The 26,857-nt window shown below is 38.4% G+C and overlaps 1 protein-coding gene across 1 annotated transcript in view; it reads right to left on the bottom strand.

Moving 5' to 3' along the window:
- The window catches only part of Phex (phosphate regulating endopeptidase X-linked), a 231,668-nt gene that overhangs the window by 129,728 nt on the left and 75,083 nt on the right, over window positions 1–26,857 (bottom strand). The window contains exons 10-11 of the mRNA XM_060374873.1: window positions 25,196–25,289; window positions 22,445–22,573 (exon numbers count right to left, since the gene is read on the bottom strand). Of these exons, the coding sequence (XP_060230856.1) occupies window positions 22,445–22,573; window positions 25,196–25,289 (223 nt within the window). The remainder of the gene's footprint in view (window positions 1–22,444; window positions 22,574–25,195; window positions 25,290–26,857) is intronic.

The raw sequence follows: 26,857 nt of genomic DNA, 5'->3' as shown, positions 1-26,857 counted from the left end.
CAGAATCTGGAAACAACCTAAATGTACCTCAATGGAGGGATGGATACAAAAATTGTGGCATATTCACACAATGGAATACTACTAAGCTATTAAAAACAAATAAATCATAAAATTCTGCAGGCAAGTGGATGGGACTAGAAAAGATCATCCTGAGTAAGGGAACCCAGAAACAGAAAGATGGTCATGGTATCACTCATTTATAAGCAGACATAAGCATTTAATAAAGGGTAGCCATACTAAAATCTTCATATCTAAAGAAGCTAAACAACAAAGAGGACCCTGGGCAAGATGCTTAAATCTCATTCAGAATAGCAAACAGGATAGACACCAGAAGCAGTGAAAGAGAGGGAACAGGATGGGAGTCTATTTATAGAGGGTCATCTGAAAGGATTCATCCAAGGGATCAAAGCAGATGTTGAGATTCACAGCCAAACATTGGGCAGAGCTCAGGGAGTCTTTTGGGAAAAGGTGGGGATAGAAGGACAGGGAGGGGACAGGAGCCCCACCAGGAGACCAACAAAGCTAAAACACCTGAGCCCAGGGGCTCCTGCAGAGACTGATGTACCAACCAAGGACTAGACATGGAGAGGACCTAGATCTCCTGCTCAGATGTAGCCCATTGGCAGCTCAGTCTCCACATGGGTTCCTGAGTATAGGGAGCAGGGCCAGCCTCTGTCATGAAGTTGGTTGCCTGCTCTTTGATTACTTGCCCCCAGCGATGCAGCCTTACCAGGCCACAGAGAAAAAGGATCCAGGCAGTGCTGATGAGACTTGATAAGCTATGGGAAGATGGCAGAGGAGAACTCCCTCTTTCAGTGAACTCGGGGAAGAGGATAAGTGGGAAGAGGGAGGGAGGGAGGGTGAGAATAAGAGGAGTTGAGGGAGGGGGATACAATCGAGATATATAATGAATAATTTGTAAGTAAATAAATAACAACAAACTAAAATATCCAGCCTCATGGACTGAACAATAACTAGATTCATAGACTTTCCATGGCATATAGTAATTGTTGGAATAGCTGAACCACCTCCTATAAGACATTTTAATAAATTCCACATGTATATATTTTAAAAAAGAATTAACTAAAATATTGCTGCGATAAAATCTGTAACATTCAGGTTAAGGGCTCTCCAGATAAAGCATCTATTTATTTCAGATTTTCTCAATCAACACTGAGAATACAGTTCATTTAGTTGGTCTGTGTCAGTAGTTAGTTCTCTTCATCAACTATGACTATTTAAAAGTAGACTCTCCTCATTCTTTGCACCCCACAATTTGGGTCCTAATATCCTATATCAGACAATAGAAAATTATACATGTATCTATATCCATGCTATTCTTCTATCCTGATCTTTAAAAAATGACCTTGATAAAAGTGAATAAATTGTAATAAAGAAAAAATAAATAAACTAATAGATATATACTCAAAAAAAGAAAATTTTGAAAAAAAAAATGAGACTCTCCTATCATGTCCTTCCCACTCCCCTTTCTCTCCTTCTTCTCACCTTTTCTCCCCACATACAGACATGGAAAAATTTTTTTCATATAACTAGATAGTGATAGTACATATTAAATTTAAATTCATGTGTCAACAGTATTTTATGGTCAGGGGATTCAGTTCACCTCATGAATGATTATAGTTCCCCTTCTAGTCTTTCCTTCTGGCTATAGAGAAATCCTACAAAACCAATTCAAATCCTTACTCACATCCATGAATCCCTCCTTGATGTTTAAATCCCTTCCTGGAGTTCCTATCAGGCCTATAATCAGAACAATACAAGTGTATATATTGTATTATTGTGTTTCCATTTATATTTATTTAGTCTCCCTAACAAGATCTAGGAATGTTGAGAACAAGAGCCATGACATAAATCAAATGAGAGTATAGATACATGTAAGAAAGCCAACGGGTATCCAGAAAATTCAATTATCTGTAACTTTTATGATTTCATATATCACATATGATTTTTACATGATGGTTTTATATCTTGTGTTCATACGTAATACTGATACGGAACATATCCTTATAAAGACATATTCATCACTTCATGCTTTTTAAACTCCCCACTGGAAGTTTTAAGTGGAGGAACTAAACAAGAGCAAAAAATAGAAGGCATGTACACAGGAAAGGAAGAAATAAAAGCATCCCTGTTTATAACTTATATTATCCCCTATACAAAAAAGAACCCACTAAAATCTCCATTAAATGACTTATAAAATGATAAGTTCAGTAATGTTACAAGATAAAAAATAAATGCAGAAAACAACTAGCACATTACATCCCAATAAAATTGATGAGAAAGGAAGTATAAAAGCAAATCCATTTACAATAGCTAAGAGTTACAATACGTAAGACGAGATTAGCATAGGAAGTAAAAGACCTCTATAATGAAAAGTATAGAGCTGTGTGTAAGAAAAGAAAGGAACCCAAAACTTGGAATGACCTTCTATTTTCATGAGAAGGATAATTAATATCGTTAAAATGTCCATTTTACTCAAAATGATATACAGATTCAAAGCAATTTCTGGGGAAATACAGTAATTTTTTTTTTAACTAGCAAAAGTCATCCTGAAATTTATATAGAAGCACAGAAGACCCCAAATAGCCCAAGCAATCTTGGGCAAAAAAGAACAAAGCTGAAGGCATCACAGTATCTAATTTTGAGACATACTATAAAGGCATAAGCAAAACAGCATGGTATTGGCATGAGAACAGACACACAAGCCAGTGGAACAGAACAGGGAATGCCAGAAATAAACCCATGCATCTACAGCCAACTGATTCTCTACAAAAGGCCAAAAACATACATTTTCCTCTTCAATAAAGTGGTACTGGGAAAACTGGATATTCGTATGTATAATGTTGAATTAGATCCCTGTCTCTCACCTTGTACAAAAAAAAAAAAAAAAGAATTCAAAATAGATCCAAGAAACTAACAGAAGGAAACAGAGAAAACAGTTCCAAACATTAGTATAGACTGTGAATTTTTTTTTTCAATATGATCCCCAAAGAACAGGAAACAAAAACAAAAATACAGAATTGGAATTCATCAAAGTAGAAAGCCTCTGTGTTACTAAAGGAACTAAATGAAGAACCAACCTAGTAGATAGAAGAAAATATCTGTAAGCTAATCCTCTCACCAAGTATTACTATCCTAAATTTATAAAGTACAAAAAAAAGAAAAGAAAAGAAAAGAAAAACAAACCTCAAGAAACCCAATGATAAAATGGGCAAATTATCTGAATGTCTCAAAAGTAGGAATACATATGGCCAAGCAGCTTATGAAAGAAAGACGCTCAGTTTTATTAGCCATTGGGGAAATGGGGATCACAGCCACAGTGTCATCTCACCCCAGGTACAATGGCGAGTGTTTAACACATGCTGGTGATGAAGTGGTATGCCACATGAGAACATTAAAAAGTAATAATAAGTCAACGTGAAAGTATAAGAGTAATTATTAGAGGCTGGAACATGGAGGGACTAGGACATGAGAAGCTAGATTTGATTAGTGTAGCCTGTGAACAAATAATATAAATCATCATACTGAGTAATTTTGTTAAAAATGAAAAAAAAATACTTCTAATAGATACCCAACAAGGAACTAAAATTGAATCAAATGTTTTTGTGTATGCAAATCTATGATAATCATCTGTTATTAGAAAAAATATCTGACATAACCTGATTGGCCTGCTCTTTGATGACCTCCCCCTGAGGGGGAAGCAGCCTTTCCAGGCCACAGAAGATGACAATGCAGCCACTCCTGATGAGAACTGATAGACTAAGATCAGAAAGGAGAGGAGAACCTCCCCTATCAGTGGACTTGGGGAGGGACATGCATGCAGAAAGGGGAGGGAGGGTGGGATCGGGAGGGGAGGAGGGAGAGGCTTATGGGGGATACAAATTGAATACAGTGTAATTAATAAAAAATAAAAAATATATATCATGCTCTTTTACAGATAGTGCATGACAAATATAACCAAGAGATTTAATATTATAGAACTTTAAAAGAGGAAAAAGTACATGACATTCCTTTATATACAAAGTCATTTTTTAAACAGACCTATTCCAGTTGAGTGATTCAAAACTGAATCCACCTATAGGATTCATCAATGGATGAATTTCATCTTTACATTAGTGGGAAGGTCCACAGCAAATGTCTCTGAATAGCTATATCCTGCAGCCAAATGCAAACTTTACTGAGAAACAGATAGCTTGGTGAGTTAGTCTCATCTGTTTCAAATTGGTGATAGCAACATTACATTTGACAAAATGGCTGAGAATGGTGTTCTCTCTCTCATTGATGTAAAACTTCTACATTGATCCTCTACTTCAAACCACTTTATTGGAGAAAGAGGAGAATGGACATCATTATTAATGTTTGTAGTTAACAAAAATGGTGCCATATTCTCAGGAAAGGGCAACTGTCATTTTATTAGAAACACAGGCATTAAATGAATTCATAAATATTTCATATTCATTGATTCATTAGGCTATAAATATTTATATAAATGAGTATGAATTAGCTTCTGATAAAATATAATAATGGCATTGAAATAAGTAAAGAATGGACCTACAATGGAAGCAGAACAAGTGGTTAAGCCAAAAAAAAAAAAAAATCTAAGGACAGAAACTGCTGCGGTTTCTGGCAGCCAAGTGAGCTAATAAATCACATCAGATTGTTGGTATTAGCAAACTAGCATAGCCATTAAACACGCTGGAAAAAGAAAAAAGAACATCCCGTTATTTGGGCCCAAGCAATGCTATAAAGCATGTTAGCCTGGTGGCATAAGAGTTTAGCATGTCCTTTCATCAAAAGCCATCTGTAAGACTTAGCTAGGAACAGGAAAAATATCCTTTTCACCGAATATGAACACACAAGCTCTTTCCTGCCTTATAATTTATCATGTCGTGTTTGCCACTTCGCCTCTCTCAGAGGGAATGGATCAGAAACCAGAATAATATTTACAACTTAACTATGTCATGACAATGGCTCAGCTCTTGGCCTTAGCTGTAGTGACCCTTTCCCCCAGCAAGTAACTATGTTTGGCCATTTCCAATATTGAGATCTGAGTAAGGCACAAATACTTTCTTGTAGTAAATGAATCTCCAGCACCAGACTTTTGCACTGCATAGGTATGATGAATTGCTTGCCCAGATGGTGACCAATAAAATGTGGCAAAAGCAACGCTGTCGAATGCTATCCAAAGATGTAGACAACAAATATGAAACATGGGCCAAACATGTCATAATCATGGCAGCACACTCAAGGCTAAAGCTAAGAGTAGTGTCCACACTTATTTCAAAACAATTCCCAGTGAGCTATCTAAATTACTCCTTTTGCTGGATGTCCAAAGATTGCATAAGTGAGTTGTCAACACTGGGGTCTGAGAATATTTACTGCAACACGATTCGGTCCATAGAGAGTTGTGAAACCTGGACCTGTTATAAAAATTATATTTGGCTCCTTGAGTAGTTTCTTGAGATTCTCCTATGAGCCAAACTAATATTAAATGATAGGGCAGGTTCTGGGATATGGCCAAGCCAATGACATTAAAAAGATCTTTATTTCAGGGATGGAGAAATGGATGGCCCAGCAGTTAAGAGTGCTTGCTGCTCTTGCAGAGGATCACAGTTGGGTTCCCAGTACCCGCTGACAAATACTTGTAACTCCAGCTTTACAAGATTTGATACACTTTCCTGGCCTCCACAGGCGTGCACATGCATGTGAGTGTAGTACTAACCCAGAAACACACACATACACATAAATAAAAATGAGTCTTTTTTATTCCAAATGAAGGCTCTTACACAGATATCCATGGAGGCCTAGTAATGGCAAGACTCTTTGTACTTCTCTCACTCTGAAATAGATTAGTGTCCAAGTGGCTTCCCTAGTAATGGGAACAGGGACTGCCTCTGACATAATCTGATTGGCCTGCTCTTTGATCACCTCCCCCTGGGGGGGAGCAGCCTTACCAGGTCACAGAGGAAGACAATGCAGCCACTTTTGATGAGATGTGATAGACTAAGATCAGAAAGGAGAGGAGAACCTCCCCTATCAGTGGAATTGGGGAGTGGCATGCATGCAGAAAGGAGAGGGAGGGTGGGATCGGGAGGGGAGGAGGGAGGGGGTTATGGGGGGATACCAAGTGAATAAAGTGTAAAAAAATAAGAAGAAGAAGAAAAAAATAGATTAGAAAGAGGTAATCTCCATGCAGAAGGTGCCAAAGCCTGTGCCAAAACTTTCATATTATGAACTCTACCTTTCCCACTTAATGCCTAGGCAGGACCCACAGTAGAAACATGAGCTAACTTTAATGGCTGCTTAATATGTAGTGATGGATTGTGCTGACCCAGCTAAAAGGCTTATTTCATTTAGTTATTGCCTCAAGTTTAAAAAGCATGCACCATTCTATCTCTATCTGTGATACTCTGAAATTGTAGCTTTAGTCTTGCACCCTTCCTTTTGCCCACAGTCTACACTCTATGGCTTTAGATTCTCTCACTAAAAATTCCAGCTCTGTAGATCTCCGACCTTCTGACTTGCTTTGATCAACAGAGTGTAGACATTGCATTTTTATTAGCCACTTGTCTCTTGATGTGATAAAACAAAATTTAACCGGAAGGAAGAAGGGTTGATATTGGCCCTAGTGAATTGTGGTGCAGAAGATATAGCAACATCTTATGGAATGGTGTTGTCCATACTTAAGTTGAGTCTTTCCTTTTGAACTAAACCTGTCTGAAAATGCCCTCATAAACATTCTCCTCAGAGGTGTGTTTCTATAGTGATTCTAAATCTAGTCAAGATGACAATGAAGATTAAGTATCACAACATTTCTGCCAGCTCTGAGCCTGAGCCCCAGGAGACCTCACACGTTTCGGCTTTCTCACTTGCACCTCTGCCATCACCATGGGGGCATGCCCAGCCTAGCCAGATGATAGAAGCAAGACACATGGAGCAGGGCCTAGTTGTCCCAGTCAATTCTGCCAAAACGAATCCTGATGGGCCAACCCTGAGACATTTGAGCGAGTGTAGCCAAAATCAGCATATCTGTAGAGGGGACCACGGCAGACTACATATGCATCCACAGTAATTGCTTATTGCTAAATACCAGGTTGTTTTGTGTTTGTCACACTGTATTCCTCTAGCAACAGATACTCATAGACAATTTGTAAATATGAAAATAGGTTAAAAGAGATTGACAGATTTTTCCCAAATTAGTAAAAGCAGATACTGGTTTTGAGATACCAATGCAACTTTGCAGAAAATTAGATGTAATTTCTATACAGGGTTAGTATTCTAAAACCCAAATCATTTCCTTTTCCCTGCTTCAGATAGGCCTTTAGCAGAGTTGCTCTAGAAAGTGACCCTGTTGATGGCTAATACTATTTACTAAACAAGGACAACTAGTTGTCAGAGTACCTATTCTATGCATAACTTGTGCCCAAAAGAATTTTTTCTGGATAATGATTGTTCTGAAAGCAACTCTCATGAACATCTGCAAAGGACCACTAAGTATAAGGGCATTGAAGTAATGCACGACACTGACTTTCAGGTGACTTCTGCCATCAATGTTACAGTTACATCTCATTTACTCAACCACTAAGAGGAATGGTGAACGAGGGAATTAAAGAATAGTAATGGCAGCACATCAATTCAATTATCTTGGCTCACTTCTGAGGTATGCTCCTAGCATAAGGAGGTTTCAAGTTCAAACTTACCACTACAATTAGACCCATGTGGGTATTTAAGTCTTCAACATCAGCTGAAGCAGTATGAGGTAGGAGGTGAATTCCTTTTTTAGGATAAAAATCATACCAAAATTGCTCACACAGAGAGCAGCTCAGACAAATGGAAGACACTGTAATTATCTGTAGGTCATCTATGGTGTTACTAGGATATAAAGTTGGACCAGGAAGAGGGAACTTCTAGAGTACAAGAAGAAGTGAAGAACTGTTCTAAGCAGTAAATAAAATTCATATTCATCATCTAATAATGTCTAAATATGAATAATTAGATTCACTTTCTGTGTACAGAATGTTTTTGTTTCTAATGAGTCCATTTACCTTTCATCTGAGAGATGATGAAGATTCTCCCTTTGACCAAACTTTAGTCAGTCTCTTATGTGCCTCTTTTTTAAGCTGAATCTTGATATTGCCCTCCTCCCTAGTCCCCACCTCCATCCTATGCTCACCAGACCTGCCTTGGCAACTTTGAGCAAAAATCCTGCTCAATAGAGTTAGAAGGAGTTTTCAATTTTCAGTGTCTCATCACTCTCAATATTAGATCAAATGCTTCATTTCCTATGCTTAATATCTGATTACCTTGCTTACCTGTGGCAAGAACATGTTTGGTGAAGCAAGGTTTCCCTTCTCTCCATGTTTCCTCTCAGTAGTTTGCCATCCAGTGGTTCTCTCAGTCTGCTAGGTTATAAATATTTTGGTTTCTTTGCTAACAGCCATGATTAAATGTAAGCTCTTTTTCCCATTGCAAGAGAGTTGGTACTTATTACAGTAATCCTAAACAAAGTCTTTTGTTGTTATGGGGCTGCAGTAATTGATTTAGCAGTTAAGAGTGCTTAGCTGTCTTGTGAAGAATCTATCTTTGGTTCCTAGCACCCATATGGTAGCTCATAACTGCCTGTAACTCTAGTCCCAGGAGGTCCAATGTCCTCTTTCCTAGCCCACCACAGATTCCTACACACATGTAATACACACAAACTCAAACAGGACCAAGCACATACACATCAACAAAACTTAATATTTAAAAAGGAAAAAGGGTCTTTTTACATTAACAAGTATCAAACCTGTTGTTGTTTTCCTTTAAAGAGATATATAGTATAACAGAAAAAGAAAATGTAAGAATACAGCAAAAACACCTACTGGTGGAGCTGAGATACATGAATAAAATTAAGTTGTTCAATTACATACTGTGTATAATTAAATAAAATAAGGTATGATTAAAAAAACAAAAACTCAGCTTAGCCACAATGCTCACATGGAAATTACAACTTTACTAAATTTTCTAGAAACTAGTTAAATTTTCTAGTAAAAAAAATAAAAAATAAAAAAAACTTTTAAAACAAGATGACAAAGCCAATCACACACTGTGTCTGATCATCAGGGCAACAGTAATTTTACAGATACCAACAGACCAAGTTAACTATGGGCCCCTAAACACCATGTGTGTCCCAGGTGAGAGGAAATGCCACAATTGGGGCTGACCTCAGATCACCCAGCTAATCCCTGGAAAAGTTCCTGAGTTCCTGAAGGCTCAGAGTCTCCAGCATCTAGCCAGCCACACACCTGCATGCTATGCTCACTGGCAAGTAAATATCTTCTAGGTACTGGGGCACACAGCTCCAACATCAGGCCTCCTGACACCTGGCAGCCATAGGAACAGCCCTAGATGCCACTAATAAAGCTCAGCTTATCTCCCTAGAGAGGCTGACCAAACCTCTAGGCTCACTGGTTCTGCAAGATGACTAAACACAATGTCTGAGCACAATGTCTGGGCAGCTACAGCTCATTAATATCAGAGCAAGAAAGCTAGTGGCAGGGAAGCTGTCTCCGGGACTTCCCATGGTGAGGAAAATCCCTGGGCTCTTGAGGAGTCCAGTTAGTCCACATGATCAAACACCTAAGGAGAGCTATTGAAATTCCCTAAGAACCACCCACCAGTCAGAGAACATGCCCAACAATCTGAGGAAGGCTCCCGAGGAAACATCCAGCTTCCGGCCCAGGGCTTTTCTCACTCCTTCACCTCCCCCCCCCCAAGGACTCCAGCAGGCATCAGAAACTACAAAGCAATGCCAGAAACAACCAGATGGGTAAATGCCAGCATAAAAACACAATCAACAAAAGCCAAATCATTATGGCATCTCCAGAACACATTTATCCAAAGGCAAGCAGCCATGCATACACTAACATAACTGAAACACACAAGAAAATGACCTTAAATCTATGCTTATGATGATGATAATAGAGGAAAAAAACCCGTAAAGAAATACAGGAAGATACAATTAAACAGACTGTGGCCTTTAGAGAGGAAATAATTAAATCAATTAAAGAAATAGAGGAAAGTTCAAACAAACAGGTGAAGTAATTGAATGAAAGGCAGGAAAATACAAACAGGTGGGAAGGAAATCAACAAAACAGTTCCAGAATCTGAAGATGGAAATTGGAACATTAAATAAATCACAAACTGACGAAATCCTGGAGAGGGAGAACTTAGGGAAGAAAACAGGAACTACAGAGGTAAACATATCCAACAGAACACAAGAGATGGAGAGAGGAACCTCAGGTGTAGAAGATACAATGGAAGAATTCGATGCATCCATCAAAGAAAATGTTAAATCTAAAAATTCCTGACACAAAACATCCAAAAAAGCAAGTATTTTCAACAAAATCATAGAAGAAAATTTTCCCAATTAAAAGAAAGAGATGCTTATAAACATACAAGAGGCTTACAGAATACGAAATAGATTAAACCAGGAAAGAAAATCCTCCCACCACATAATAATCAAAACACTAAATGTACTGAATAAAGAAGAAATATTCAAATCTGCAAGAGAAAAAGGCCAAGTGACTTATAATGGAAAACCCATCAGAATAACATCTCACTTCTCAACAGAGACTATGAAAGCCAAAAGGGCCTGGACAGATGTCATGCACACCCTAAGAGAACATATATGTCAGCCCAGGCTACTATACCCAGCAAAACTCTCAGTCATCATTGATGGAGAAAACAAGATATTCCATGAAAAAAAAAAAAATTAAACAATACCTGTGCACAAATCTACCCTTATGGAAGATACTAGAAGGAAAAATCCAACCCAAGAATGACAACTACATTAAGCAAAACTAAAAGTACACAAGCACACAAAAACAACATAAAAATAAAAGAACCTAACAGTCACTGGTCATATCTCTCAACATCAATGGACTCAATTCTCCAATAAAAAGACACAGGTTAACAGAATAGATGCATAAACGAGATCCAACATTCTACTGCATACAAAAAACATATCTCAGCCACAAAGATAAACATTGCTTGAGAGTAAAGGGCTGGGAGAAGGTTTTCCAAGGAAATGGACCCAAGAAGCAAGCTGTAGTAGCCATTCTAATATCTAATAAAATTGACTTTCAACCAAAATTATTCAAAAGAAATGAGGAAAGTCACTTCATACTCATCAAAGGAAAATTCCATCAAGATGACATCTACATTCTGAACATCTATGCCCCAAATTAAAAAAAAAAAAATAACACATTTGTAAGAGAAACATTAATAAAGCTTAAACCACACATCCATCTCCACATATTAATACTGGGAGACTTCAACACTCCACTCTTATCAAAGGGGAGGTCAACAAAACAAAAGCTAAACTGAGAGATAATGACACTAAGAGATGTCATGAATCAAATGGACCTAACAGCCATATACAGTAATTTCCACCCAAACAGAAAAGAATATACCTTCTTCTTGGTACTTCAAAGAATCTTCTCCAAAATAGACCACATAGTCAGTGACAAAGCAAGCCTCAACAGATACAAGAAGACTGAAATAATCCTTTGTATTCTATCAGACCAAAATGGACTAAAGCTGGACCTCAACAATGACAGAAATAACAAAAATCCTGTACACACACATGGAAACTGAACAACTTGCTACTCAACGACATCTGTGTCAAGGAAGAAATAATGAAAGAAATTAAGGATTTCCTAAAATTTAATGAAAATAAAGGAACAACAAAACCAAACTTATGGAACACAACGCAAGTGCTAAGAAGAAATGTAATAGCACTAAGTGCTTTCATAAAGAGATTGGAGACAACCCCATAAAAGCAAGCTAACAGCACACCTGAAAACCCTAGAAAAAAAAAAGCAGACACACCCAAGAGGAGTAGATGGCTGGAAATAATCAAACTCAGAGCTGAAATCAATAAATTAGAAACAAAGAAAACAATTCAAAGAATCAATGAAAACAAGAGCTGGTTCTTTAAGAAAATCAACATGATAGACAAACCCTTAGCCAAACTAACTAAATGGCAGAGAGAAACTATCCAAGTCAGCAAAATCAGAAATGAAAAGAGAGGACAGACACTGAGGAAATCCAAGAAATAATTAGGTCCTACCTCAAAAGCCTATATGCCACAAAATTTGAAAATCTAAGTGACATGAACAATTTTTTTGATAGATTCCACTTGTTAAGTTGAATGAAGGTCAGGGAAATAAATGAAATTGTCCCATATCTCCAAAGGAAATAGGCAGTCATCAAAATTCTCCCAACCAAAACAAGCCCAGGGTCACATGGTTTCAGCACAGAATTCTACCAGAACTTAAAAGAAGAGTTCATACCAATACTCTTCAAATTCCAAAAAATATAAATGGAAGAAACATTACCAAATTCATTCTATGAGGTCCCAGTCACTTTGATACCTAAACCACACAAAGAACCGACAAAGAAAGAGGACTTCAGAGCAACCTCTCATGAATATTGACACAAAAATACTCAATAAAATATTTACAAACTGAATCCAAGAGCACATCAAAGATATCATCCACTATGACCAAGTAAGCTTCATCCCAGGCATGCAGGGGTGGATCAATATACAGAAATCCATCGATGTAATCCACCATATAAACAAACTGAAGAGAAAAAAAACACATGATCATCTCTTTAGGTGGCAAAAAAGCATTTGACAAAATCCAATTCTGGTTCATATTTAAAGGACACTGTCAACAGAACAAAATGACAGCCTACAGACTGGGAAAAGACCTTTACCATTCCTACATCCGACAGAGGACTAATATCTAAAATATATAAAGAACTCAAGAAATTAAACTCCAACAAAATAAATAATCCAATTAGAAGGGGAGTTAGTCTGATGGGGAAAGGATAGGAGCTCCACAAGGACCAAATATATCTGGGCACAGGGTCTTTTCTGAGACGGACATTCAACCAACGACCATGTACAGATATAACCTAGAACCTCCACTCAGATGTAGCCTGTGGTAGCTCAGTAACCAATTGGTTTCCCAAAGTGAGGGGAACAAGGACTATATCTAACAGGAACTCAATGACTGGCTCTTTGGTCTCCCCACCCCCGAAGGGAGGAACAGTCCTGTTAGGCCACAGAGGAAGGCTTTGCAGCCAGTCCTGAAGATACCTGATAAAACAGGATCAGATGAATGGGGAGGAGGTCCCCCCTATCAGTGGACTTGGAAAGGGGCACGGTGGAGATGAGGGAGAGAGGGAGGGACTGGGAGGGAATGAGGGATCAGGACACGGCTGGGATACAGAGTTAATAAAATGTAACTGATAAATAAAATAAAATAAAATAAAATAAAATAAAATAAAATAAAATAAAATAAAATAAACGAACAAAAAAATAAAACATGGGGTACAGAACTAAACAGACAATTCTCAAAAGAGGAATAGCGAATGACAGAGAAACACCTAAAGAAATACTCAACATCGTTAGTCATCAGGGAGATGCGAATCAAAACGACTCTGAGATTCCATGTTACACACCCATTAGAATGGCTAAGATCAAAAACTCAAGTGACAGTACATGCTGGAGAGGATGTGGAGAAAGGGGAACTGTCCTCCATTGCTGGTGGGAATGTAAACTTGTACAACCACTTTGGAAATCAATCTGGCGCTTTCTCAGACAATTGGGGAATAGTGCTGCCTCAGGACTATACACTCCTGGCCATATACCTGAAAGATGTTCCACCATTCAACAAAAACATTTGCTCAGCTATGTTCATAGCAGCTTTATTCATAGTAGTCAGAATCTGGAAACAACCTAGATGTCCCTCAACCAAAGAATGGATAAAGATATGGTGGCACATTTACACAATGGAATACTACTCAGCAATTAAAAACAAGGAAATCATGAGATTTGCAATCAAATGGAAAGAACTAGAAAAAATCATCCTGAGTGAGGAAATGCAAAACCAGAAAGACATGCGTGGAGTGTACTCACTTATAAGAGGATATTAGATATATATTAACCATACTACATTAACCATACTACAATCCACAGACCTAAAGAAACTAAATAACAAGGATGAGCCTAGGAAGGATGATTAATTCTCATTCAGAAGGGCAAATAAAATAGACACCAGAAGTGGTTAAAGAGAGGTGAACAGGATGGGACCTTACCATAGATGTCCTCTGAAAGACTCCATCCAACAGGGGTCAATGCAGATTCTAGGAGTCACAGCCAAACTTTGGGCAGAGCGCAGGGAGTCACAGGAAAGAGTAGGGGAATAGAAGGACCTAGAGGTGTTAAGAGCTCTATAAGACCAACAAAGCCAACAAATCTGGGCTCATGAATGCCTGCAATGACTGATACAACAACCAAGGACTATGCATGGAGAGGACCTAGCCCACTTGCTCAGATGTAGCCGATAGGCAGCTCAGTCTCCATGTGGGTGCCCTAGTAAGGGGAGCAGAGGCTGTTCCTGACATGGACTCTGTTGCCCTTTCTTTGATCACTTCCCTCTGGTGAGGGACCATTTCCAGGCCACAGAGGAAGAAGATGCAAGCAGTCCTCATGAGACTTGATAGGCTGGGGTCAAATGGTAGGGAAGGAGGGCTCCCCCTTTCTGAATAATAAGGGAGGGAAATATGGGCCATGAAGGATGGAGGGCAGGACCAGCAGGAGACAAGGGAGCATAGTACAACCGGGATGTAAAATGAATAGATTATAAAAAATAAAGTCAAATTTTAAAAAAAACTTTAAAATTCAGCAAATAAGTACATTGCTCTTTAATATATATGCCCACATTTTTGCTTAGTAATTAGAGAATGGTAAACATTAATTTTTTAAAAAAGCTTTTTGAAAAGCACAGTCTTAGGTCACCATTCCAAATATCATCGATCACTCCTTTGTTATTGTACATGTAGAAAACACTGGAAATAGAGCTTGGTTTGCAGGCTGAGCTTTAGAGAATCATATGAACACAAAACTGGAATTCAGCTGGTTGGATTTCAATTAAGTTTCTCTGCCATTTTCTTTAAAATGTTGAAATGCTAGAAACAATATCTTTTCTGATTCCCACCTCCAAGAAAAAAAAAAACCTAAGAAACAGGAAGTGGGTGCCTTTTGCTTTTGTCTCCTATTTTATTAGAGTGTGCCCCTAACAAGTTTGAATTAATTACAGAAATAGCCACTGTGAATTCTCTGAGTTCCTCATTCTAGTCATAAAATTGATGATGATGCGGGTGTTTTTCAGAGAGAAACTTGGAAATGTGTCCTAGGCTCTCTTAAGTGGCCCTCAAAGGCTTGTGAGGCAAAGGCTTGCCCTCAAGATGGTGCTATCCAAATATGGTAGAACCTTTGAGGTAAGGGACCTAATAGCAGATATTTAACTCATTGGATCCCAGGTCTTTTCCTCTTCCTGTGTTTCACTCCTTGTCCATGAAATAAGGGTTGTGTTATACCACATGCATCTGCAATGAAAAGCTGTACTGTCACAGGTCAAAAAGCAATAGGGCCACCTGATCACAGGCTGGAAACACCATAGCTATGAGCAAGTTTCTTTTTATGACATTTGTCTTATGTACACTTGTTGGGCCTGATAAGGGCTGCTGCATCTACCTGAGCCTGCTTGAGTTTGGAGACCTGTCTTTAGCTTCCGATTTAAGAGGCGCCACTGCCGGGCAAAAGTGATTCAGCATATCCGCCTTAGTGATTCAGCATATCCGCCTTAAAATTAACCCTGCCTGGCAACTGTTACATGGAGCTTTGTCGCTGGCCCACCTCTCCTTGCACCACTTAACCTCGCCGTCTACATTATCTTACCTCACTTCCTTAATCCTGCCCCTTGACTCAAACCTATAAAAGGGGCTGCTTAATTTAATAAACTGAGTTCCTGCTTCCACAGATCTCCCGGCTCAGTGTTTTATTCCCTGGGACATCCAGGGAGGTCTGGGCCGTTGACACTCGCCATCCCGCTCAGCCACAGAGGGCGTCCAGCTGGACGGACCACTCTCCTCTCAGCTCCACCTGCCGGGTACTGACCTGGCATACACTAATTATTTAAGAAGTTAATCATAGTTAACAGAAAACTAATTCATGGCCCAACATGAGTTTAAAGCAGATTAACTGGACTTAGACCAGATGTAAGCAATGTTCATGTTATATAATGTGACCTCAGGGAATTTATGTATACTCTCCAAGCCTCAGTTTTGTCTACCTGCAAAGGGAAAGCACTAATAACAATCGCAAGGTCAATATAAATGGTTCCCCATCTGGAATGTGCTTAGAAGAGTACTGGACATACAGCTAAACCCCAGTTAATCCCGCTACTATCATCTTCATTACTAGATTTAATTATATCACGACTGTCGCACTAGATGTCATGACAATCATTTCTATTCCTTCTCTTCCCAGGGATCTTCATCTGACTGCTATGAACATGAATCTAAGAGATATTTCCCTGTGCGTTTAAAGAAATAGTTACGACCTGGGAAGATGGCTAAGTCATCAAAGTGCCCATTATGCAATTATAAGGACCTGAGTTCACATTCCCAAAACCCTTGCAAAAAGATGGAAGTGTCTGTGTAGGCTTCTATGTAGGTGTGGCTTGCTGGCCAGGGAGTTTTATCAAACCAGTGAGGTTCCAGGTATGTGACAGACTCTTTCTCAGAAAAGTAAAGCAGAGCATTAAAAAGGAAAATATCTAGTGTCAACCTCTGCATCTGCACACATGTTAAAACAATCTTTTACATCAGGTTAAGGTACTAAAATTGAATAAATTTCATCTCTTTCTGTTATGCTGAAATTTTATTGAACTCAGGCTTGCACAGACATAGCTTTACCCATTGAGCCATCTTACCAACCCATTACTTTTTTAGCATAATATCTAGGAAATTAAACATATGCTCTGTTTATAGTGGTATATCAGGCCACAAAGACAACAGATGTCAAAAGAGTTCTCAGTCTCCTTTCCCTCACTCCACTGGCCAGTCCCTTAGCTACAATACAAGGAAGACCATCAGCTAACAGTTCTGTCCCATTCTCTGAATGGCAGAGGATTATTCTATCTCATCTCTTTATGTGGCTCTGTGTTGAAAGACTCTCTTTTTCTATATCTTGTTTGTCCCATTGCTAATTAAATGGGCTAAAATTCCATAATTCTGTAAATGAAGGAATAGGTCAGTGTGTTTGCAGATATATGCAGTTAGAAAACCACAAGAAGACCTGCACAGTCAACTAACCTGGGTTCATGGGGCTCACAGACAACAAACCACCAACCAAAGAACATACATGGACTGGTCCTAAGCCCTAAGCACATATGTAGCAGATGTGCAGCTTGGTCTTCATGTGGGTCCCCCAACAACTGGAGCAGTGGCCTTCTCTGACTCTGATGCCTCTCTTTGATCCCATTTCCCTAACCGGGCTGCCTTGTCTGACCTCAGTAGGAAAAGATATGCCTAGTTCTGCTGTAACTTAATTTACCAGAGTGAGTCGGTACCCATGGGGGATCTCCCCCTTCTCTGAGGACGAGAGTGGGAAACAGGAGGAGGTATGAGCGAAGGAGGACTGGGAGTCGGGGGTGGGGGGAGATGCAATCTGGATGTTAAATGAATAAATAAATCATGCTTGTTATCTCAGCACTCAGGGAAGCAGAGGCAGGCAGATCTCTGTGAGTTCGAAACCAGCCTGATCTACAAAGTGAGTCCAGGACAGCCAAGGCTACACAGAGAAACCCTGTCTTGAAAAAACAACAACAAGAAAGTAAACAAGAACCACAAAAAGAAAAATTATTCAAAAAAAAAAAAAAAACCAAACAAGATAAAAAGGACACTCACACAAAAGAAAACCATAAGGAAACAATAATGTGTAATTATTCCCTGCCACCCAGTGAAAAAGAAGACAACTCTAGTAGATCAGTAGTTTAGGAGAAGCTATGGTAAAGGAAGGGAATGAGGAAGGAGTCGCTTTCCCTCTACAAAAGAAATCTTGAAATGAATTGCTTGCTCCCTCTCAGCCACAGTAGATAACAGAAATGTCAGAGGCTATCAGCCAGAGGCCATTAAGCCAACCCTGCCATAAAGAGGCTCAAGAAACAGTAAAGAACAGGAATCTCTCAGTGGGAAAAAAATACAATTTTTAAGGTCAAATTAAATAGTTTGGGGAGTGGTATAGGACACAAGTCTAGAGGCCCTCACACAGGATTTGACACAATTTCAATAACTGAGATTTTCAGGGACAGAAAACTGAAGTATCACTCACACTAATACTGTTTGGGGAAACAAAGTATCTCTGTCCAAGTCAGCTGGCCTGGCTTGACCTGCTCCAGTGAATCACTGTGGCTTCTGTTTCCAGTGATATTTTCTACTGAGTGAGATGAGGAACTTGCTGCTCAAAGTGTGGTACCTGGAAGAGCAGCAGCATGAACTGCGAACTTGCTAGAAACTGGGGCAATAGACTGACCCAAGTTAAAGAGAATCGTTATTAAAATGCGGTGGGTTTGCTATCTTGCAATGGGATTCTGCGTTTTAACAAGGCCACATGACTTGATCACGTGCTAAGGTTTCAGAAGTACCTGAAGTTTTTAACCTTCTGATCATATTCATTTGCTTAACAAATTCATCGTGGTAAATAAAAAAATTGGAGTTTTTCAGTCCAAATTAGACTTTCTGAAATTTGCCCCAAGGTGGCTCTTTCTATTTTCCTTTTTCTTTGGACTGTAGATAATAATACAGATAGTTTTTACAAGTGCATCAGTGTTTCCAAGTGGTTCTTGGATGGGATCACTGAAGAAAAAAGCCAGATTTTTTTTCTCTTACAAGTTTCGAACTTAAGTATCCACTCAGGCAAATACTTTGGGCATAAAGGAAGCAAACTATTTTGTGTAAAAGAGGTGAATATGTGTATAATTAACATACAACTCTTATGTGTATCAAAATAAATGGAGAAAGTGCCAAAACCAACTAATTTTAGAATGTTAAGCCCTGAGACGTGAAAAGAGGACATGTACACCAAAACTGAGAAAAATTTACTATTTTTCATATTAGTTAAATATGTCTGCCAAACCTCTCCCATTATTTCGACTCTTTTATTCATTCATTGTATTTATATCCTCTTGAGATTTTAGTAATATCATCGTGATTATTTTATAAGGTTTCCATTTATTTACTCTGGCCAAAGTGCAAACAAAAATATTTAAGGGATACTGAGCATTTTTGAACAAAGCTTTCATTTCTCAGTGGACCTATTTGGAAGAAGCCTGATTATTTAAAAAAACAGGGTATCAACCTTGATAGAAATTCTCCCAAAGATAGAAAAAAACAAATTAACAAAGGAGGATGTATTTAGATTAGTGGTAGTTAAAAGTAAACTCCAGTATAGGATACATAACACCCACCATTTGGTATTATTATCACTACTATTACATCCATTTGAACCACCAGGGCTTATTAGACTGTGTGTTTGGCTTTAAACTCAATGGTTCTAAACTATCTGTATCCACTATGCTTATATGTTTACATCTGATTGATAATTCATTGTTTAATCAGTGAACCATACATAAATATTTTGCTTACTGGCCTTGGTAAAATGTAATTCATAGAAAGAAAATCCACACAAAAGTGGCTAAATCACTTATATGAGTTGAGACTTATAACTCAAACATAAACTACTAATCACAAAAGTATCAATAATAATGACCTAACTAAATATGAACAAAATACCTGACTATACATTTTCCAAAGACATACAAATACCCAAAAGATATATTAAAAAATGTATGAAAATGTAACTAGTAAGGGAAATAAAAATCAAACCCACAGTAAAATGTATTTCATATCTGTTCAGATGACTAATGTGAAAGTCAAATAAATAAAGAAACCTTGTACACTGCTGCTTGAAATATGAATTGGCACTGCCATCGAGGTAAACAACATAGAAGAGCTTCACAAAATTCAAACCAAGACTACCATAACAACCCAGCCATTCTACCACTGGCTATCTTGCCAAAGGGAAAAAAGAAAGGTCTCCAAAACACAGCTCAATCTTATGTTATTGCAGCATTTGTCCTAATAACCAAGATATAGAATCACCTAAATGATAATTAGTGAGCAAATAAGTAGAAAATATGATGTGCGTCTATTACTTAGCCATAAGACAGGAAAATCCTATCTTTCTCAATAACATAGATAAACTTAGAGGATATGCTGATATGCTAAGTGAAATAGGCCAGACACAGAGGAAAGATAAGATTTATATGTGGAATCTAGAAAAAAAAAAAAACTTTAGGAACTCTAGATATAGAGAACATAAGAGTAGTTGTCAGTGGCAGAAAGTGTGGGATTGGGAGATGTTGGTCAAATGGTACAAGCTTTCATATTTTGAATGTATAAGATTAGGAGCTGGAGAGATGACCCCAAGGTTAAGAGCACTGGTTTTTTTCCCAGAGGTCCTGAGTTCAATTCCCAGCAAGCACATAGTGGCTCATAACCATCTATAGTAAGATCTGGTGCCCTCTTGTGGTACCCAGGTGTACATGCAGGCAGAATACTGTATAAATAATAAATAAATAAATCTTTTTTTTTTAAAAAAAGGATGTATAAGATATATAAGTTCCAGTGATTTTTTCCATCATTTCTTTTTTACTTTTTTCTTTCCCTTTATTTTTTATTTTAATTTTTTATTAATTACACTTTATTTACTTTGTATCCCCCCTGTAGTTCCCTTCCTCCTTCCCTCCCAATCTCTCCCTTCCTCCTCCTACTCCACGTATACCCCTCCCTAAGTCCACTGATAAGGGAGGCCCTCCTCTCCTTCCTTCTGATCCTAGTCAATTAGGTCTCACCAGGAGTGGTTGCATTGTCTTCTTCTGTGGCCTGGTAAGGCTGCTCTCCCCTCAGGGGGAAGTGATCAAAGAGCACATCAGAGACAGTCCCTGTCCCCATTACTATGGAACCCACTAGGAGACTGAACTGCCATGGGCTACATCTGTGCAGGGGTTCTGGGACTATCAGTCTCAGGGAAGACCCATGTGCCCAGATTTTTTGGATCTGTTAGTCTTGTGGTGCTCCTGTCCCATCTGGGTCTTACTAACTCCCACTTCTTTCATAAGATTCCCTGCAATCTCCTCAAAGGTTGGCCATAAGTCTCAGCATCTGCTTTAATAGTCTGCAGGGCAGAGCCTTTCAGAGACTCCCTATGGCAGGCTCCTAAGTTGTTCCCTGTTTTCTCCTTCTTCTGATGTCCACCCTCTTTGCCTTTTAGTTCCAGTGATCTTATGCACAGCATGGTGACTTTAGTTATTAACAGTGTGTTGTATGGTTCAAATTTGGGAGAGTCCACATTAAGTATCCATATTTTATGTACCAATTTCCTTCAAAGTTCATTAAGATGTGAGAAGTTCTTTTTTAAAAAAGAAGTGGGGCTTGTTAAGAGTGGAAATTTTAAACAGAGGTTCCTCAGGACTCAAAAGTAAACAACTCAGAAACCTGGAAAGTTCTAAAACTGACTAGGTACACTAGGCCCCTCCTTCCCTAAGCTCACATAATCAAAAAGGACTGCTGAGGAGACAGAGACCAGGAAAGCTGCCTGCAAAAGATAAAACAGCCAAGCTGTATGGAAGAGGCACAGAGCAGCTGGCTGCCCCAAAGGTACTCTGGCCTGTTGAGCTGCATGCATCTCACGCAGGCAGCTCCAGGGTTCTAGTCTTTGTGAGCAGTCGCCCATGCTGGAGCGGGCTTTCAGTCATTCCTGCTCCTATATGTAACCTCTCACCCATATTCATATAATAACCACAATGAAACTCATTGGTTCACTAAGCTGGACTTTGGTGGTGTCACTTGCTTTGTCTAATGTCAGTTCCCTATCTGAAGGGAGTAGACACTTGTTCATGGCTCCCCAGAAATAGTGTCACAGAATATCATCCCAGTCAATGTGGTGAGAAATGTGTTGATTTTGCTGTAGTAATCACTTTCCAGTTTGTACAAAACCATTATATTGTATATTTGAACATATACAATTTTTATATGTCAAATGATCCTCAGTAAAGCTGAATATATATATACATATATATCCATGTATATATCTTCTTCAAGGCAGCTGAAAGAAATGGACAATATGTAACCAGAGTGAGAAATATTCATGATCTTGAACTTCACCTAAACTTAGATTTCACCTGGCTCTAAGCAGCCATATCAAATGTCCTTAGTTTCACTTGCCCACTGCTTTGGATAGTTATTGCATACATTCTCTCTCCTCAAACCTTCAATATATGCTCACTGCCTCCCATTTGATGAGTCTTATTCCTGTATCCCTGAAAAGATGCAAAGAAGTGGAAGCAAATACCTATGGATCTCTCGACCTTGGAAGGCAGATGGAAGATTGGATCATCATGCCTTTCAAATGTGCCTAGATGACCACTATTCTGGTTGTCTTTATCATCTGAGAGGCTCCACTTACCATTTCCTTCTTATCCTCCTGGAAGTGAACATTCACAAACATTTTCCCCACAACATAAGGGAGGGCACTTTCAATAAAATTAACACACTTGTCCCACTGAGGCAGCAGAGTTGTGGTCCCCTGGATTACCTGTGAGAAAGAATCGGTACAATTTGAGCTCTGGATGAAATGTATTGCTTGGGGGAAAAGAAGTCAAGCCATCTACAAAACACTACACAGCCCTTCTAAGATACATGCCAGATAGGAAAGGCCAAGGTGAAGCAGACTGTGAAAATGCAACTCTGCTTGTTCCTATCTTCTAGCTCCAACTAAATGAAAATGTTTTGACAGTGGGAAAACAATACATTTCAGCTTTACTCCTTTCTTCGACATTAAGCAAAACATATGGGCAATGGCACAGCTTTTCTGCATCAAGTGGGGACATAAAGGGATGCTGAACAAGGATCCAGACAGTACTTAGTAGCTACTGGGGACTGCAGTTCTACCAGGAAAGGTTTAGAATCACGGGCAATCAAAGTTCTTATTAGCAGACCAGAAGTCCATGTCTCACCGTGAGCAACCTGGGGAGCCCATTTATGCAGTGCCATAGCAGAGTAAAATACAGATGTAAATGCTTTTCCCATCTGTTCTGTTATACCATTATAGGAAACATTTCTGAACAAGTAACGGACTTCTGAAGCAGGATTTGAAAGCGCCAAAGTTTACTCTTGGGGATGAAAGCAGAGAAATAAATGCCATGTAAGTTTCCTCTGGAGGCTGAAGTGTACAGGCAGACAGTGAAAGAGAGAGGCCCTGAGAATAGTGACCTGGAATACCCTGTGCATAATTTTGGAGCCAGGTTGTTAGAGTGGGGCAAAAGGGATTAAAGCTTAAATTCATCTCTCCTTCCTTTCCTTTCTGGGAACATGACCCTTCTCAGAGGTAAGGGATGAAGCTATTTTTAAAACCTCCAGAGAAAGAGATCCTACAACCTTCTTTGGCAATTCAACATTATATTTAGCACTTCATGTTCAAGAAACATCCTCTTATACCTAACCTCAAATTTTCACACACTACATCTTACACCTCGCTCTCTCATTCTCTTCACAGTGAGGGTGGAAAGCAGCTGGCTACCATCTTTTATGAGATCCATAGGAGTTTAAAATACACAGCAAAAATATCGGCTTGGTTTGTATCTTAGCTATTTGATCTGTTCTAAATATAAGTAATTGTTTCATGCATATCTAGCCTCTATAAAGTAACTTTATATTCTAGTGACTGTAAAGAGTCAAAAGTTGCCCCAAATAACCATTATCACTCTCCAAGTCCACCATAAATTTCTGTATTTTCCAGTTTCTCTAGGAACTAAAATGTATATTAAATAAAATATGAGCTTATAAGATTTAACATTCAGTTTTATTTAAATCGATAGAAAAATAAAATACTTTTTAAAGCCACAAAATTCTTACGTCTTCTAAGCCATAGCAGAATTAGTCATAAGCCTCAGAAATACAGATGAAGGTAACACCTGTCTGTGCAAGTTGGGAGGCAACAGAGATGGGTAAGAAACAAAGACCCAGGGGCTAAGGAAGTGGGGGGAAATAAAATGAATGAAGGCACTTAAGGAGGATATCAGGAGAGGAAATTAAAATGGGTCTAGCAGAATTAAGATAGATTCAAGATTAACTATCTAAGTAAATTTAAATATTCAACCCTAACATCAAACTTAAAATGAAGTTGTATCATTCTCTCGATATATAATTAGAATATGGAGAAATCTTGAAAACCATAGTTACGGTGAAGTAGATAGTCGGACTTCGTCTTTCCAGACTTATTGAAATTGTATACCTTTTGATGCACATCTCCCCTTTCCCAGTCCTCTGCCCTCCAACTTCTAGTAACCACCTTCCTGCTCTAAGTTTTTTTTAGATATAGTATTTCATATTCAACATATATATGAGATTATGCAATGCTTGTCATACTGTATAAATTTATCAGAGTTGATACTTGTGCATTTCAGTTTTGACAAAACTGACCTTCGGCAGTCTCAACACAGAAGTAATGTTATACCGCTGAAATTATGTGTGTTCATTATCTTGGCTGAATTTTTCTGGAATGCATTTGTAGATCAAAACATCACAATGAACCCCATAAATATACACAATTATCATAAGTGTTTGCCCATGAAAATGTAAAGAAATTAAAATAAATTTGAACCAGTTTGAAAGCGGTGTATCATTAAGAAATATCAAAAACATTTGGCTAAGGCCGAGGATCTGGCTTGCTTCCATGTATGTGGACCTATCTGCATTGCCCCCGTGGCACGCCTGGGTTGGCTACCCAGAGGCTATTTAAGCTGTGGGCTGGCTTTCCCCGGGGTCCGAGGATTGTTCAATGTTCCTGAATAAACTGCATTGAAAAAAAAAAAAAAAAAGAAACATCAAAACCATAGTTTCAGTTAAAAGCACTAAGAAAAAGTACAAATGTGTTGTTAAGGAGAGACATTTGAACAAGATTTGATGGCCCAAAGTATCACTCTAAATATTATTAAACAGCCACAGTGTAGAGGTTGGGGTACTTTTTATGGAACATAGATATACCTGAATGAAATTAACTAATGCAAAAAGCTTAAAGTTTTGGCTGCAAGCTCCCTACACCCCATTCCTAAAGCTGATTTTTTTTTTTTTTTTTTTTACTGGACTAGCTAACATTTGACTGTCCCAGCATGTCAAGTCGGCCACTGCTGAAACATTTCAATATTTGATAACTCACCCTTGAAAATTCCAGCCACCTATATTGAAAGCGTCTGCTGAGGTTTGGAACTCTGGAATAAACCATTCTCCACACCAAATAGTTGGCAATGGTTCTGTGAAAAGAAATGAACATTTATTACATTTCAGGCCTTATCTGATTTCCTGAAAACACCTTTGGAGAACTGTTTGCAAGAATAATACAAGGCCAATGAACACCAGCAAAATCAGCTTGAAGTTTCTAGCCCCAAAGCCTATAAAGACCTTCCCTCCGCCTATTATGTCTGGAAATGGCAACCTTCAAATTACTGATAATTTGATCCTATTTCTGTGTATTATTGGCCTTCAGAAACCAAAATCAAAATATTCATTAATACCAATCATCTCAATTTTTACTTTATTTCTATACTCTCTAAATATATGAGCCCAAGAAGGTCAGTTAAGCTTATCTTTCCTTGTGAAACAATGAGTATATTCCCTATTTCACAAGGTGATTGTGAGGTTAAAATAACAAAATCATTAACAGAGTGAACTCCTAACTTTCTGTTGACCTCTAAGCATAAGAATCATCTCACATGGTTCTGTAATGCCCTGACACAAATTTTCAAAACTCCATTCTATTTTAAGTATTGCCTTTTTCTATGATGAAAAGAATCCCTGACCTCAGAAAGATGTGTGGTCTGAGTTCATTTCTAACTCACCTATGATGATGGATTTCTAATGATCCATCCCCCTCTTAGCTGTGCTATTACCATGCTGACAAATGACACACATTCCTAAGATGGCTCCTGGTTCAAGCAGAAATGTGAACAGCAGTGTGACATGATGATACTACCAAACCCACCAAGAACAATTCACATGATCATTAACATGATTCTCTGCCACAGTACATATAGTACATATAGTGAAATAGTTTTCACATATACACAAGTATAGAAATGTTTGTTTCAATTTATACAGATTAATATATCACTAACATTTTTGAGATAGGTTTTCACTATGTAGTCCAGGCTGACCTCAAGTTCATGAGCCTTAGGCCTACATCTCATAAGTGTGCTGGAATTACAAGCATGTGCCATCATGCTTTGATATTTGTGTGCATGTGTGTAAGTACACCACATATGTACAATATCTGCAGAAGCCAGAAATGGTTATGATCCCCTGGAACTGGAGACTTACTGATGGTTGTAAGTTACCATGTGGGTGCTGATAACAGAACCCAGGTCGTCTGCAAGAACAACAAGTACTCTTAATCACTGAGTCATCTCTCTAGCTCTTCAAATAATTTTAATAAATATAGAAATGTAACTTTTTAAAATAAATGTTTAAGGTCATGAGTTAGTTTTTCAAATATCATGACATTTGTACTTTAAGACATATTATCGAAATAAAATTATGTTAGTATGACCAGGTATATAAATGTGTTTCATATAATCTTGAATATTTCAGAAAGTTTTGGCATACTCATGTCAGACCTGGCTTACCACTGACCACCACTGCTTTTTTCTTCTAGCTAACTAAGATGACATACTAGTACAGGAAAAGGACATTTTGCCATTTTCTTGTTATTAATTTGTGCTTACATCACTTATAATCACTTTAATTCCTATTTCTCCAAAGGAGGGATCACGAGGGAGGAAGGAGGGACAAAAGAAAGGAGTACAAGGAGAGATGACTGGAATAG

This window comes from Meriones unguiculatus, chromosome X (assembly GCF_030254825.1).
Source record: "Meriones unguiculatus strain TT.TT164.6M chromosome X, Bangor_MerUng_6.1, whole genome shotgun sequence".
Taxonomy (NCBI): Eukaryota; Metazoa; Chordata; class Mammalia; order Rodentia; family Muridae; genus Meriones; species Meriones unguiculatus.
The sequence above is the reverse complement of the archived record's forward strand: the minus strand, read 5'-3'. Positions and strand labels throughout refer to the sequence as shown.